Here is a 16620-nt window from a genome sequence, read left to right as displayed (position 1 = left end):
GGCATTTTTCAGAAGACTGAACAGTGGGCCTAGTGAGAGATTCACAGATAAGTAACAAATAGTTCTGAATACTTTTCAGATAACGTGGTTGTGAATGGAGAGGAAACTGGTGAGAGAAAGGAGGAAGATATCAAATACATCCAAGGAGCATTTAGAAAGTTGCTTTTTCTAAATTGGTTTGCAGATGAAAATAAACATTACATAGTGTCTGAAAGAAAATATATTTTTCTTTTGCATAACAGCCTAAGACCATTCATTCTTTTGCCTGAGGGAGAAAATGATATTTTTTTTAAAGTTGTAGCAGAAGGTAACAGTAAGCAGAACCAGCAAGCTGCACATGTTTTGCACATACATGTACCAAGGAGGAAGAAGAATAATTTATGTTTCCACTTCCCTCCAAATCCTGGGGCCAGACACAACATCCGTGCACTGCTATCCAGGGAGAAAGCTGTAATGACCATTTCAGATTCCTGCTCCTTTTATTCAGTGGAGTATAGTTATAAAATAATGCCACAGCAGTTCTTGTCCGAGCACCTCCTATGCTGAGATCTCCTGGAGCCACAACTCATCTGAAATCCTTCTTAGTCCCAGCATGATTTTCCCGCTGGGCAAGAACTGGTGCATCTTTCCTTTCAAGAGAGGAAAAATGAAAAAAAAAAAAAAAACACCAAAAAAACAAAAAAGGAATCATATCTTTCTACCACTATGCAGCATTAATTCTCTAAATAAAGTTTTGGGAATAAACACGTAAATAAGAAGGTGCAATCCATGCTGCCTTGGGAATGCTGTGTGGACTGTCTGGGAAGTAGTATGGTACTGTGGATGATGCCTTTTCACATTTCCTTTATGCATATTAGATTGAATAATTGTCATTATTACTCCATACAAGTTCTTGTTCTCCTTATCATAGGAACATGTAGTTGGGGGATCATTTAGCACCACTGTTACTGATACATTTGTATATAACACTTTCAGTGTTAGAACACATCCTAACAGAACAACAATAACAGTAAAAATTACCAAAAAAAAAGAAATTGGCAAGGATATTGCTGAGCAAGGTGACTGCTTTTAAACATTTATGCACAAATATTAGATCTAGGTTTGGACCACTGTGCTTATCTTTCATGGTTGGCTACCTCAGTTAAAGTGAGGCTAAATTTTTGCTTTTCAGACGGATTTGTATTTTACTTACATTTTCCATTGATGCAAGTACCGGCAGTTTTATGACAGAAATGTGCATGAAATGGAGGAACTTGTTGGCCACGTTGTCGTTGGACTGCTGCTACTCAGAATAGTATAAAAGCTTCTTTATGACCATGATGCATTTGGCTTCATAGTGAAGAGAGTAGAGGATCTGAGGATGACAAATTCCTTAGGATCGTGCTTTTCAGTGGAATCTGGTGCTCATAATTAAGGGAATTAGTAGCTGTCTCTTTTGATTAATATTCCAACACATTACAAGGCTTATAAAATGTAAGACTTTGCAGAATAAGCGTGTATGTTCAATAGGATTTTGGTATATTTTATCAGCTAAAAATACATACTGCTATTTCAGATAGCCATGGAAAGCCAGTCTGTGTGAGAGTTGATACATACACTTAAAATACAGTAATTGTTGGCATGCAACCTGGATATTATATTCCACTAGCCTATGAAAAAAACATCACCTGGATTCTGTGTACAAGTGTCTGCAATTGCGGGAGAGTCCAGTAGAAAATCAGTGGTTAGTGGATCTTTGGCTTTACTGTGCTAAGAGATTTATGGCTAATTTATTATCGGAGCACCAGCAGTGAAGAAAAAAAGGGGATGGCAGAGAAACACAAAGGTAAGGTATGTAAATGAAGGAGAGAGGAGATACAGTGATGGTGACTGTGCTTGTCACATTACGCTGTTTCCCATTACAGAGTATCAGATCAGTGTTATTGCTGCTAGAAGAAGGGAGGGGGAAAGCTTCTTTTCTGTGGTTTGAAATGTCACGCAGATAGTACTCTAAAGCTGCAAACTATCACATTTTGATACATTTGGTAGGAGAGTCCAAATATTTTTAGCTTCAGAATTTTCCTTTTGAGATGATGCAGCCTGAATGTGTAATATCTCACTTCTGCAAGATTTAGTAGGAAAAATCTTGTCATCAGGCTGATAGCCTTTTTATTGGGTTACTTGGTTTTCTACTACAGAAAGATCTGAAGGCTGTTACCTGGTGCTCTGTTGGGCGGCAGTTTCTGCACCTTGGATAGGAGAAAGGGTTGTTTTATGGTATATCATGTGTGAAGGAGTTTCACTTAACTCCTTGCATGTAAGATCGAGAGCACACTGAATTGGATTCTGTGTCTACTTTCAAAATTTGCACTGGTGAAATAGCACTTCATGAAATACCAGGTGGGATACCTGGTTGCCTCTGAAAAATTTTGAATTTTAATATTTCACACGTGGTATTTTTCTGTAAGTGTATTCCTTTCTGTCCACACTCTGACCAAACTGGAGAGCTGGCAGCCAGAACATTTCAGATTTGATGAAGGTTTATCAGATTCTTGCTGGCACAGAACAGTTTTCATGTGGGAAATGCCCAGGCACATTATCCTATATTGCATTTCTGGCTTTACTCCTAGGAGTTTACAATTTTTGCTGGAGCAGTCACCTGTGCTCTAGAGGTTTTATTCCAGGATGGCTCAGGTGGCATCCTTCTTTCCTTCTTGCTGTGGTCTCCTTAGAACTTCCCCAGAGATTTTTGCTTGCACTCAGAAAATTCCTGTGCATCCCTTAGCCCAACCTGCCATCCCCAGTCCTTGCTGGAACTAGCCACTCTTGTGAACGCGCTGGCTGTTAGCAGATTTCAAGGGGCGGGCAATTTGCCACATCTTTTCCTTGCAGATATACCGTTCTCCAAATATGTCTCTTGAAACCCTACAGGCTTGACCCTCAGAGCTTTTTGATAGATTAAAACTCATTTTGTTTTCAGCTGTCATAAAAATGTCATAAAATTTAATTTCTCTGCTTCAGGGTCTGAAAGATTTCCCCAACTAGGCTGGATTATTCTTACTAATAAGACCTAGAAATACCTCCTCTTGGCTTTTTTTTTTTTTTTTTTTTTTTTCTTAATAGGAATAGTAGTATTTTTCTCCATGTGTGTTTTAGATATACCACCTATGGAGAGCAGCAATGTGTTTATCATCAACAGTGAAAATACTGACCTGGAAAGGGCTTTTTTAAAAAAAAACACACATATGCATTGATATGGATATAAGGAAAACAAAAACCCCACAGCTGCTCTGCCTGCAGGGCTTTTCTGAATAGTAGAACGGATCAAAGGATGTTTTTATTTCCTTGTGAAGAGGAAAAATTCATCACTTTATAAATCACAGCAAAAACAAATCAAATGAATACCAGGAGCTTTTTAATAATAATGCATCTCTTATGGCTGTCCTCAGTATAGGTCTCAGCAGTGGGTGCCGCACACAGCTAAAAAGAGTGAACTAAAACCTGTGTCTGGCGCTGGTTTTCATTTAGCGTTAAGGCATTAACTGGAGTACCAGACTGTAACATCCCCAACACTGATGTGTTTAGAATCTGAGAGCTAAGTCTGTATTTTATAGCTTGAGTTCACCTGAACTGTGAAGTGATATTATAAAATAAATTTCTCCTTTCTTCAGAATTCAAGAATATGTTGGGTAGTTCTACTTTTTTCATCTGTTGTGTGCTGTGTTTGGCTCATTAATGCATTTTGTCCAGTTGTTAGCAATGTATCCTGAATGTCTTCATAGACTGTTGCAATTTCAACACCTTTTTTGGTTAATGAATAAAGGAGAAGTGCTCTCTCACCTTCTCTGGAATGTGTTGGCTTCTGTCCTGATGAATGTGACTGTAGGATGCAGTCATTTATTTTAAATGTGTTGAGAGGCTTTCAAAGCCATTATATGATCTTATTACAAGCCAGCAAATTCATGCTGTATGACAAGGGATGAAAGTTAGTGCTGAGATCACTAAATAACATTTACTTTCAATAGAGCTTTAAAAAATTCTGGCCCATGAATTTTGTGATTAGAAGTGTATCATGTGTTAACAAGTCAGTGCACGGCTAGGGAATAGATCCAACTGCTTCCTAAATGGGAGAAGTGTTGGCTGGGTACAACAGTGAGCAGCAGACAGGGTATAAAAAGCTACGAGAAGTAGAGAAAAAGATTAAGAAAAAGAGAAAGTTTTGCATTACCTCAGAAATAACTGAGTCATGAAGTTGCTTGGTGCAGGCATGAAATTATTAGGAAGGGAAAAAACACATCACAATATTTTAATCTCTCATCTTTAGGCGTTAGGCCTCCAAAACTAAAACCAAGTGTCTAAGTGTATATGTATATGGGTAATTCTTTGTATTCAGTTTTCCGTACTAGCATTTCATGTCTAGACAAAGTGTGACAGAAAAAGCTATTTCTTAATTATTTAGCAGTAATTAATAATGCAAATTAATTTTGTGCTGCCACTACATTGACCCTTTCTTATACATATATTGCATTGTTCAGATATCCAAGGATACTACCGCAGTGTTTTCACCTAGTGTTGCATTTTCTTTTCTTTCCTGTTTTTTTCAGGTTGACTTTGAACAGCTCCAGGAAAACTTGTGTCAGATGGAAAGACGGTGCAAAGCATCATGGGATCACCTTAAGGCTATAGCAAAGCATGAAATGAAGCCAGCCCTAAAGCAAAAAATGTCTGAGTTCCTTAAAGACTGTGCAGAAAGAATCATAATCCTGAAGATTGTTCATAGAAGAATAATTAACAGGTACAGAATTGGATTAGTGACAGCAATATCTCGATAATAAATGACTTGCTAAAATTATAAATTATGACTTCATAAATATGGTTTTTGTAAGTGTTTAATCCACATTCCAGAAAGTAATGTTACCATGATGTATGTGATGCATACTTTAGATGCCATTTAAGAAAGATCCCCACTCCAGAAAGTTACTATATTTCTGATGAAAAGAAGCAATGATCCAGGCAAACATTTATTCCCAAGGTGCAATAACTTTTAACTCCTAGTCCCCAAAAGCTAGCAGCTTTATGGTTAAGCTGCTATATTTTCTGTCCTTCTCTGAATATTTTTGAGGGGGAGTGGCTTATTGTCTGATAAACAAGAACAGTCTGTAGCAAAAAAATGAAGTTCTCAATGACTCAACGGAGTTAACAATCATTGCAGTGCTTTGAAATATACATATTCATGATAAAATCTGCAGTATACCTGAGCTGCTTTTTTTTTTTTAGATTCACAAATGCACAAATGTAGCTTGAGTTGTCTGAGTAATTTTTCTGTGTTCCTGCTTTATTAATGAAATTTTGAGAGATTTTTCAACTTGTGAACAATTTCCAAATTGCTGTGGTCAAAACTAGGATCTGGATTCTAAATGATCCCAAATTTTTTGATATACACTTGAGAAGCTGATTCAGCTTTTCTTTTGTTTCAATACTGATTTGGTTTTCATGCTCTAAGCAAGCAGAAATCCCAATTGCAGTGGAAGGGAAGCGAATTCACCAGGTTCCCGTTGTGATTATCATATGCACTGCACAAATAAGAAAAATACTAACTTTTTTCTATTATATCCTGCAACTACTACTGCAGTTCTTAAAAAATGGATCTTATGTCTTTCTAGGAATGGGAAGACTCATCATCAGGGATGTAGATGGAGTTAAAAGGAATTCCCACACATTTTTAAACATGCAATGCAGTGTTGTAAATCATGCAGCATAGAAGCAATAGTAAAAGCTGCAAATAGTGTGAAAGCTCTGAATGCCACAGAAGCAGTAAAACTGAACTGAGAGTATCCCAAACTAAAGTTCTTGGTAGATAATATAATTTTATGGTCAGTTTTGTGAACCAGAAATTCTTTCCTTCTTGTCTTTGCTAGCCTGTAAATCTGCATTCTTCTTGTCTAGACTTTCCCCAACATCCTGACAGCCTCTTTGAAGTTGCTTAATACAAATAAATAACATTGAAACTTAATAAATATTTTTTCTATAACTGAAATGAAATTGGTCATTCACATGCCAAATTAGTCATATAAAGTAGATGGAGTTCCATAAACATCTTATCTCCTGCATCAGCCTGGGAAAGTGGACTAGGATGAAGTTATCATAGACTAGACTTTCATGGTTTTAATTATAAAACATGCCAGTGTTATGCAAAGCATCCATGAAAATTCTGTAGCACAAAAGAAATGATGGGAGCTAATAAAGTAATAAATGGACTCACTGAAATGTGGAGGGTTTTTTTCCAGAAAACATCAATAAAGATTTTTTTCCCTTTGCATTTATAACTCATTGTTTTCCAGATTTCACTCATTTTTGTTATTTATGGGCCATCCTCCCTATGCAATACGTGAAGTCAACATCAATAAGTTCTGCAAAATTATTAGCGAATTTGCTTTGGAATACCGCACCACCAGGGAACGAGTTTTGCAGCAAAAACAGAAACGAGCTAACCACAGGGAAAGAAACAAGACCAGAGGGAAAATGATAACAGATGTAAGTGGCAAAATGTATCTCTCACAGCATGGATTTTTAAAACTTTGTTTCATTGAATATCATATATGAAATGTTGTTACTCTTTATTTTCATTCTTGAGAGGCTATTCTACTGTAAGTAATGAACTCTGTTCTTTCAGCAGACAAAACTTGCAAGTCCATGATTGTGTATATTTCTTGCTTCATAACAGTTTGTAGCATGAGAATAAACTGAAATTAAGTATCCAGAAAGAGCATCTCTGTGTATTGCACAGACAGTGTCCAAAATAAATTTTTGGACAGCAGGAGCTGTGTGTACCTGATCAGCCAAGAATACGCAAAAGGAAGAAAAGCTAGAAATCAGACTCCTAGTTGAGGGCATGATTTAAGTGATGAACCATTGTAGCCATTTCGGTAGTTACAACTGAATTTAAGTGGATTTTTGCTTCCATCTTTGAATATTCTATTATAGTCTTTAATCTTAGTATTTTATCTATTTTTATGTGTGTGCGCATATATATGCACACACACACACAGCAGTTTTCTTCTTAACTTTAAAGCATGGAACAGCCAATTTTATGGGAACAGACTGCTTTGGAGTTCTGAAAGAACAGACAAATTTATGTTCGCAGTAGATGATACTGTGCAAACCTTTTGACTGTATGTTTGCATATTAATAGAATAAATCTAGTTTTGTCAGTATAGTAAGCTTTAAAATCCCCTTGAATTTATTTTTTTTTTTAAGTTGATGTAGTTTGACTCAATCCAAATAAAGTTTTAAGAAGTGCCAGTACTTAATAAAAGTTTCCAGCTGCCTCAAAATCCAAATCTGGAGTCCCAATTAGATATGAATGGTTCATTGCATATGAAGCTACCTCTGCCTCTGGCTCGAAAAGCCCTAAGCTGATTACAGTTTTACAGCTCAGGCAACACAGGTCAAAGACAAGAAAAAAAGAAGTTTAACTATAAATATACTTCTTTTTTTTTAAAGACTGATATAAATTTAGAGTGGTTTTAAGTCATTGACTCACAATCATTCATATCCTCTTTAAATTTGGAAATCTGTCCCATCTAAACAAAATATTAAGCCTGTATTATCTCAAAAGATTTTCCTTTTGGTCTAGCATCAGGTTAAGAAGAGGCTCTGATTTGATGTGAAGGGTATAATATAGTCAGACAACTTTTCAAAACTACCACTGGGGAACTGAGATCACTTTCTTCAATTGTTTCTTGGTTTTCCTGTCATATTCTAGAGGAACTAAAAGATAGCATTAGCCAATGAGATTGGTAAATTAAAATTTTCATTTCCTCAGATAGTTGCTATAACTTTTACTAATTTAAACAATACTGAGATGTGAAGGAGTTACTGTTTTCTTATTATATGATGTAGTGTTTCTGTATTATCTGTCCAGACGAACTGACTGTAGCAGGGCAGAAAGCTGCTCTGTGTCCTGTTCCTGCAGGAAACACGAGGGCAAAAGGAAACCTGACCGCTGGCAGCCGGGCTGAGGGCGCAGGGAGAAGGGACCCGCTCAAACCAGGAAAAGGCCTGGGGCTGACAGCTGGTCAGTGAGGAGCAGAGCCAGGGACCATGGTCACTTTGTGAAAATGCCACAAAGGAGACAGCTAGGTCTTTTCCAGAAAAATGTATTATTGGAAGATGTCTTGTTCAGCTCAAGACAGTGTTGAGATTTGACACGAATGAAATGCCATCTGACAGCTAGTGTCTCATCTGAAAATATCTTGCAGGTCCCCAGAAAGGAAGCATTTTTTGCTATCACTGATTTACAACTATGTAACAGTCCTGTTAACTTAAAAACAAAAAGCCTGCTACAGTAAAAAAACCCACGTTCTTTACAATTCCCTCATCGAAATATTCTTTAAGAAAATTGCTCATGTGGCCATCTGGTTATTTCAGGACTAAATCTTTCACTGTAGCCCAGTAATATGGCCTTGTTTACCATTTGTTTGATTGCAGCACCTGGTAAAACAGAATTAAAGTTGCATCACACTATTTGTCACAGCTACCTTTGGCAACTTGAAAGTCAGATTTACCTCAAAACAACTTTCCAAGTCAGCAGGATGGAAGATATTTATGTTTGAAGAATTATTAAAAAGGGAGTTTTAAGTTGTAGTCTTGTGTTGGAGGTGGTTTGTATCTGGTCTTGATTTTCTTGGTGCTTTATATTTAAAGGCATTGGAAAGGGAAGATACATCAGTAATGCACTGACAGTATGTCCAACTAGTTACATAACCATGATAGAAGAAACTTTAGACTTTGACATTGGAAAGAAAGTCTTTGTAGAAAGTAATTCTAATAAGGAATAGTCATGTGGAATTTTAATTTTGAGACCTAGAAGGGTTGTGCGGTTATTTGATATTTATCTCCCTGTCCTTTTGTAAGTTTCCTCAGGATCTTATTTTTATCACCTTACAGCAGAAGGAAGAGGGATTTTAGCAAAAATGGGAAAGGAATAAGCCAGAACCATCCCAGTTCTTAACGAGAAGGCACGTATCTCTTAAACCTTCGTCCCCCCTGCAGACTTGGAAGGCAGAGGGGTGCTGGCTCTTTGTATGGAGAGAGTCTGCTGGCTCTTTGCATGGAGAACTTGCATCAGCTTCAGCATATGCTCACATAGAGTAGGGCTGAGAGACAAGATGAGGAATATTTCCAGTCTTTTTTTCAGCCTTTTATGGCAGAGATCTTTATGTTTATATGTTCTTTAATAGCTGAAGTGGACTGAGCACTGTCAGTTTAAATCTTGGTGAATGTCATCTACAAGAAAGAGAAAGATGGAGGAGGGGTAAGGAGAAAAAAAAGAAGGACAGTGAGTTGCCACAGTTTCACAGGGAAAATTGCCTAGTCCCTGTAACCTTATATCTGGCTGTAGCCAATGATAGCTCTCATTTCAGGCATTCTAAAAATAACAAGCAAGCAAAACAGGGAAGAAACGCAATTATAGATACAAATCTGAGTTTTTAAGGATTTTTAATAACAGTAGGTAATATAAGCATCTGTCTCTCAGATTTATGAAGCTCTGCTTTTTACGATACTTAAGAGTTTCAATTCCAAAATTGCTATGTAATAGAAATAATATTTTGAAACAGCAAATCCACCACATAGAAATGTTAGCCTAAAGGAAAAATGTGAAGGCAGGAGGGAGGGAGATCTCAGATTGCTCTGCAACATCCAATATTGGATGCGAGGAGAATCAGGCAAACTTTCTTTCCTAAAATTAACATATTTTGCCTTTAGGAGGTATTCAGTAGAGCAATATTCTTTCAGTGTATTTTTGTAATATTACATGTTAAAGTTTTCCTGATTTATTAATATTTCTCGGTGTATTTATAATGATGAAAGGAAGAAGGAAATAAAAGGCAGAATTTACCTATCTAGGTGAGGGTAGATTCCCTTGTGAAACAAAAAATTGATTTATTTATTTTGCTACTTTGACACCTGTTAGTATTTGCTGGGGCAAATGGGTGTCCAGACACGTAAACATGATGGGGATGGTGAACTGCTCCTCCTGTGCACTGGAGCAGCTTTAGATGTAGAAGGACAGAGGTTCTAGGTGTAAGCCCACCCAGAGCTGGAGGAAGGGAAATGGTAATGCCCCGGGTACTGGAGATGAGCAAAGTCAAAGAGAGAGGAGTATGTTGCCCTTAAAGTAAGTCCACAGCAAATCACTTTTAGCTAGATTAAATGGGCACGAACTTCCCCTTTAAAAGTCTAGCTTGATGTAAAGTGATAATAGAATACACTTTTATTTGTAGCACATTCTTTGTAATGTGTGTACTCTTCTATTTCAGCTTTTCCTGAGTGCCTTTTGCATATTGTTTAGCTTAATTTTTTCTCCTCCTGTCTTTTATTTAGTAGATACATGTACATATGGATCAGAATACAAGTATATTCTTGCTTCCCATTCTTCTCCTTTCTTTTTCTTATTCATGCCAAGAAGTGAACAGTGGCCTTCTTCAGAAGAATTGCTTTATGGCATGACTCCTCGCCCCTCAGGGGATGGAAAAATCCAAGTGGACCTTTTTAATGTAAAGGCAACATACCTGCCAAGGTCACTCTGAAAAACATCTGCCTGTCTTTCGGTCAGTGCCACTGTGGCCAAAGAAAAATAAGCATCTCACTCTTTGAATAAAACATACCCTTAAAAAGTAATGTTAATGTGCTGCTCAGCACTCTCACAGCTAATGTTCTTACGGAGATTGTGCTGAAGCTGAGCTATGGGCCAAAGTAAATCAGGCTTTCATTTTTAATGATGAATGTTTCTGGAACAGAATGTATCAATCCCAGACAGAAATCATAGCTGAGATGGAGATAAGGTCAAAAATATGTATTACTAACACTAGGGAGGGGAGTAGAACTGGTGGAATGTTTCTTCTAAAAAAACAAAACAAATCACACAAATAAAAAAATACATTGAATTTCTGGACTATGTTTGTACTTTATAAGCAATCAAACTGAAAATTATGGAAACAAGGAGACCAAATATTTGAGAAAATTTGTTTTACTTTGGGAACCTTCCATGCGGGGCATCTTGCAACCCAGTGGAGAATTCCCCAGGCATTTGGAACACATCTCTAAATAGTTTGCTAATTCCCTGTAAATACCCAAATTTAAGAACACTCCATATTCCACAATATTTTGGTATGCCCATTGCATTTAATGTAGTGTAACTGTCAAGATAGTTTTACATGCCTGCTGTCACAGACGGTGAAAGCCCTGAATGACAAAGGGTAATTGCATTGTTCTAATTTCCAGGATCTTATATCAGGCAGCTACTGAAAAACTTTAAGCATTTATTCAAAAACTACTCAACATTTTATTTCAGTGCTCTGTTAAACTGGAAGTTGAAAACCCCCAGCTTAAGAAAAGGAATTAAAAGAAGCACTTAAGCATAGAGAAAATGAATTGCCAAGAAGCTGACCTCTGCACTGGGAGAAAGAACAGCCAGGACCTCCCTGTGCTGAACAGAGCTGGGAAAAGGAGAGGGAGTCCTTCCTAGTGCTCTAAATTTTCACCAGGCAAAAAGTGGACAACTAACCGCATGACTCAGCAGAGAGAAATAGGATGGGTTAGGGGTAGTTTCAGTCTGTCATTTCTCTAAGAAAAATCAGGAAATTTTTACATACACTACTGAGAGGGACAGTCTGTTCTACATACAAGTAACTAAAAAGAAAAAGCAAGCTGATTGTGTAAGGAATTAATTCCTTATACACCTTGTATTTTTGTGTCCTCCTATAACTGTGTAAACAGTACCATGGTTACCTCTTACTCCATTGTGGTTTGACCATACTGTCTTTCCTAAATCTTGCTGTTTGTCCTTCTCCACCCTGTCCTTTGTTTCCAGTGGCAGACTGATGAAGAAGAGGATGCTGAGGTATGGTTCTCTGAAAAAGCATGTAATTTCCATGTCCCCCGTGTGCTGTGACATCTAATTTCTAACTTAGATATTATGGACTGCTCAACTCCATCTGCTCAACTGGAACTATGAACCATGACATTTTTCTTGTAGCTCTTTGGCTCAGTCATAAGAATGCATTTTTACAGTAAGCTTTAATCATATGCATACCTGGTCTGTTGAATAAGGATATCCTGATCTGAGGCCTTAAGAATTTTAAGTTTCCTCATTTCATTTCCTTAATGTCTGTTTACTAAACTGCAAAGTATCCCCACTACCCAAAACATCAGTGTTCTGAGCGTTATGGGAATCATCAGTCACCTTGGGCTGTTCATTACCATGATAATTTCATACTCATTATTAAGCACTGTAAATCTAAATGGTATTACTTTATAAAGTGTTCCAAAGCATCAGGATATAGGGATGCAAAGCAAATTGTAATGGTTCTCCTTGCTGTATGAATTGTGAATAAGATAATTCAGTCACCATAGAGGTGAGCCATAGAGTACCTCATGTATTTACCATAAAATGCTCCTGAAGGTGATGTTGAAAATGGGTTGATAAATAACATAGTGAATAAGTAACTTAAGAACTATGATGTGCTAGCTATACCCAAAACAATTTATTGGTTTGAGGAGCATCTATTGGGAAGTGCATTTTTTTGTTCAGCATTACAGTTTTCTTCAATTTGCTGAACAGACTATGGCTTAATGCTCAGTGTTTCATAATGGCCATCATTCGCTCAAGAGGCTGGGGCTTGGGTGTTAATCTATGGCAACAACTGAACATTTAGGAAGTGAAATATAACTGGCTATAGAGCTTCTCCCCCAGTGATGATTTGTGTCATATAGCTTGGGGTGCAGATAATTAGTCTGTTTATGCCAACATTTAACTAACCTGTGTGAATAGTAGCTAACAGTTATGTGAAGACTTTATCCTTTGGGTTTTCTTCTGAGATGGTATTGATTTAGCTTTACAACCCATTGTGTACACGAGAGTATTCTTAATGTGAAAATGACATGCACTTTCATAGAAGTTTCTTTCTAATGTTTTTCTGTCTTTTAATTTCACATGTGAAATGCTAGAATTTGTATACTTTCCACATCAAAACATTGCAAGATAATCTTCTAACAAAAAAAAAAATTCTCACTATCAAAAATAAAACTCACACTGGTATATTTAGCTCAGTGCCTTGTAGGGATTATTGTTTTGCTACTCAGTTAACTTGCTATCCTACACTGGAAAATAATTATCTTAAAATAGAACCACCCTGTCATTGATTTCCAGATTAAATATTTTCAATTTTCAGTCTTGACAGCCCCAGGGATTCAATCAAAGCTCTGAAAGTACGGCCCAGTCTGTTCTTCCAATTTACTGTTCTCTGACAGAAAGGCGCTGCAGCTTTACATCCCTTTAACTGACTGGCTCAGTACCATCAAGTGAATAATTAATGTTGTTTATTATGCAAAGGAAGAAGAGAATGCAGCACACCTTTCATCTGTGCTGAATTGGTCAGAGTAAGAAAGATTAAAAGGAAAAAGAAAACATAATTCAGTTTCTGATGCTGAACTGCTATGAGTGAGAATGCCAAGGGGTATGATTATCTGTTGATGCCGGCTTGCTGTTGACAGAGCCGGTATTTTCTGCAGCCAGAACTGTATTTTAAATGTGCTTCAGCCTTTCTGTACACAAGAGCAGTGGAGCGAATACCAACATCACAGGCCTCTGTAGGCAGAGGCTGGGAAGGGAGAGCAGCCTAGCAATGCGAGCTCTTCCTCTCCGTAGCAAGTACCCACGGGTGCTGTTTCCATCCATTTCTGGGTGGCTGTTTTCAGCAGCCGGTGGAGCTGCTGCATCCCGGTGCTGTGTGTGCCCAGCTGGTGCAGCCGCTGTTGTTCGGTAGTCGTGGTGACAGGGAAATCATGGCGGGGGGGGGAGCTGAGGAAGTGGAGGACAGATTCCTAAATCTCCTAAGGTTTTGTTTGTTCTAATTGCTGACTGCAATTTTTGTGTTTTGGCCATGAAGTAATTTGGCTGGGTGTTTTGGGACTGGGGATTTTTTCAGTGTTACTGGTAACATGTCTTAAGGTTACTTTGCCGATATTTGTGGTTTAGAGACATTTAAGAGTTTTCTGTGCAGCGTTGCAGAGGCAGGAGGGAAAGATGTCTCTTCCCAGACTGCTCTCCCTGTTTTGCCTTCTTCCTGAAAGGTGATTGTACAGAAAAAAAAAACCCAACAATTTTTTTATTTGTGTTGTGTCTCATGCTGTCCCCCTTGGTGTCATGCCTCAGGCCCAGCCTGGGTCAAAGGTTTCAGAGCAGGTCTTTGCTTTGTACCTTATACTCTCAGACAGGAGACACGTCAAAATTATAAAGCTTGAGCTAATGCATCTGGTTTTTCTCTGGTTGTGTCTGCTCTCTGCTGTCACCCTGTTTCCAGTTCATTCTGTCCAGGGTGCATGCACTGGGAGAGGAGTAACTGTTGCCTGGCTCTTTTGAGAATAGCTGCACTCCAAACCAAGCCTCGGAGGACACTTTTCTCCTTGCAATTCTCAGTTGAGACTCTGGCCTATTCTCCATGCTGTTTTCTATTAAAACAACAAACTCATTTTCCTCCTGCAGTCTGGCAAGTTCTCCAGCAGCTCACCCCCTTGCCAGAGCCAGCCCCAGGGGCTGCAATACGCCGAGGACGCTGCCGAGCACGAGAACATGAAGGCCGTGCTGAAGACTTCCTCCATCGGTGGGGAAAGCACCACAGCGCTTGGGGTCCGCACCCGAAGCCGGGCCAGCCGAGGTAAGTGCCAGCAGTTTCCTTGTGGCCACATTTTTTGTAGCACGGTAGCCACATGGTGGCCCAAATGTGGGCCATGGTCCCCTTGCATAGCTCTCGCAGCAGAAAGGGTCGAAGGGGAAGAACACCCCAGTGGTGTTTCTGGGCTGGAAGTGGTGATTTGGGGCACAGGGATGCAGAAGAATTTGCCTGAAGTTTTAACATGTGCATCACAGCCAAAGTAGTGCCTAGAGACATTAGGAGTCCAAGCCTGCAGAAATTCTCACCTCTCCCCCTGACCGTGAATGTGGCTGCCCACTAACACCCCAATTTTTCTTCTTGTTCTCATCATGAAACAAAGAGGGCAACTGGGGAATCTTTTTATTGTCAATAGAAGCAAGTAGAAAGTAGCAGTTCATGTGAAAGAGCCTTGCAGCATTTTAGGAATGACTGAGGAGAGGAAAAAGGGTAGGGAAAAGGCGATGAATCTTTTAACCACCTCCCTGCTAAACTGCAAAGGTAGTGGTTCAAGTGGACACTAGGAGCATAAAAAGCTGCTGTGAACAGCCCAACATCTCCTTACTGTCCTGACAGATACCTCTGTCTCTGAGGCCCATGGCACTCTGCTGTTTCCAAGTGTCAGTATGGGTGATTGCTGAAAGCTGACAGGGAGGAAATGAAAACCTGACCCAATCTGACAATTCCAACACCTGACACTGATGGCACGACTATTCTTGGCAATGAGATAGAGATAGCCTTGTTTTTTTGTCAAAGATATGATTTGCTGGTACACCTCTTCATTTAAGGACTTACTAAACCACTTTATGCTAAAGCATTTTACAGACACTGGGTTAATCAGTTTATTTTCTTTCATCTTCCCCTCACCTCCTCCCATACACAACACCTGGAAGATGGTTCTGGAGTAAAGGCAATGCACCAAAATTCGTCTTCAGCTTTCTGTTCTGGTATATCTTTTCCCTCACATCTGGATATCTTATACTTTCTTGGTTCTTTTTTGATAGCACCTATAGCACATCCAAAGCATCCACCACTGAATCTGTGTGTGTGTAGTTTATTAAGGCTTGGAACCATGATCCTGTCTAATTTAGACGTTTCACAGCCCCAGTTTAAGAAGCAAGTCAACTAGCTCATGTATAAAGATTAAATAATTTAGGCTGCAGTGCACAAGGTGAAGAGCTAAAGTAATCCATTGAATGCTAATGAGCAGTGTGTCCTGATAAAGCAAGTCAGAATAGTAGAGGCAGAGGATGGGTGAGCCAGACAGAAGCTTATCAAGAGCACTATCGTAATGCAGCTGCTCTTAATGAGAGCCAGGAGACAAGGAGCAGAGCAAAGTGCTAATCAAGGCTGTTGTTTATTGACATCAGGGACATGATATAGAGTGGCCTCGCCAGTGAATTTTTAGCTGCTTGCACTTCTGCCACACCCACTCTTTTGCAGGTCGTGCTGCCAGTGTTCACACTGCGTACTAGCATTCAAATTATTTAAAAACAAAACATACACGGAACAGTAGTCTGTAGTGGAGGAACCCCAAAACGTGTCTGACTGTGGAGTAAGGAGTGCCAGAACCTTGGGTTCGGAGACATGGCTCAGTTGTTTATTTGTGGTTTTAACCAAAATTGCTTATTTAGCTTTTCAGCTTGCCAACAGCTCTTGCTTTTCTGCTCATAACGGAGCAGACACGGTTGTGCCAGGACACATACAGCTTTGTGATGAGAAGGTGAATTCTTCATTGTAAAAGGGACAACGAGACATGTCAAACCACACTTTTTGCCCTTTTCATGTTGCCTTTGCACTAGGCTGTGATACAGATGCTCAGAAATTGATTCTTTCTCTATTTTGATACAAAAGACCTGTCTTGCTAATTTGCATCAATCTCTAATGTGCCATGTCTTCTAGTCTCTGTGTAATAGGAGCAGAGGGA

General features: G+C 38.8%; 1 protein-coding gene across 12 annotated transcripts in view; it reads left to right on the top strand.

Moving 5' to 3' along the window:
* Positions 1 to 16620, top strand: part of FHOD3 (formin homology 2 domain containing 3) — a 450149-nt gene that overhangs the window by 412273 nt on the left and 21256 nt on the right. For 8 of the 12 annotated variants that reach the window (XM_080379988.1, XM_080379993.1, XM_080379998.1 and 5 more), the window contains 4 exons: positions 4584 to 4774; positions 6321 to 6513; positions 11855 to 11884; positions 14528 to 14699. In XM_080379988.1, coding sequence (XP_080236114.1) covers positions 4584 to 4774; positions 6321 to 6513; positions 11855 to 11884; positions 14528 to 14699 — 586 coding nt within the window. The remainder of the gene's footprint in view (positions 1 to 4583; positions 4775 to 6320; positions 6514 to 11854; positions 11885 to 14527; positions 14700 to 16620) is intronic. The other 4 variants (XM_080379989.1, XM_080379997.1, XM_080379994.1 and 1 more) reach the window with 1 other exon arrangement.

This window comes from Falco punctatus (genome assembly GCF_963210335.1).
Source record: "Falco punctatus genome assembly, chromosome: 3".
NCBI classification, from domain to species: domain Eukaryota; kingdom Metazoa; phylum Chordata; class Aves; order Falconiformes; family Falconidae; genus Falco; species Falco punctatus.
The sequence above is the reverse complement of the archived record's forward strand: the minus strand, read 5'-3'. Positions and strand labels throughout refer to the sequence as shown.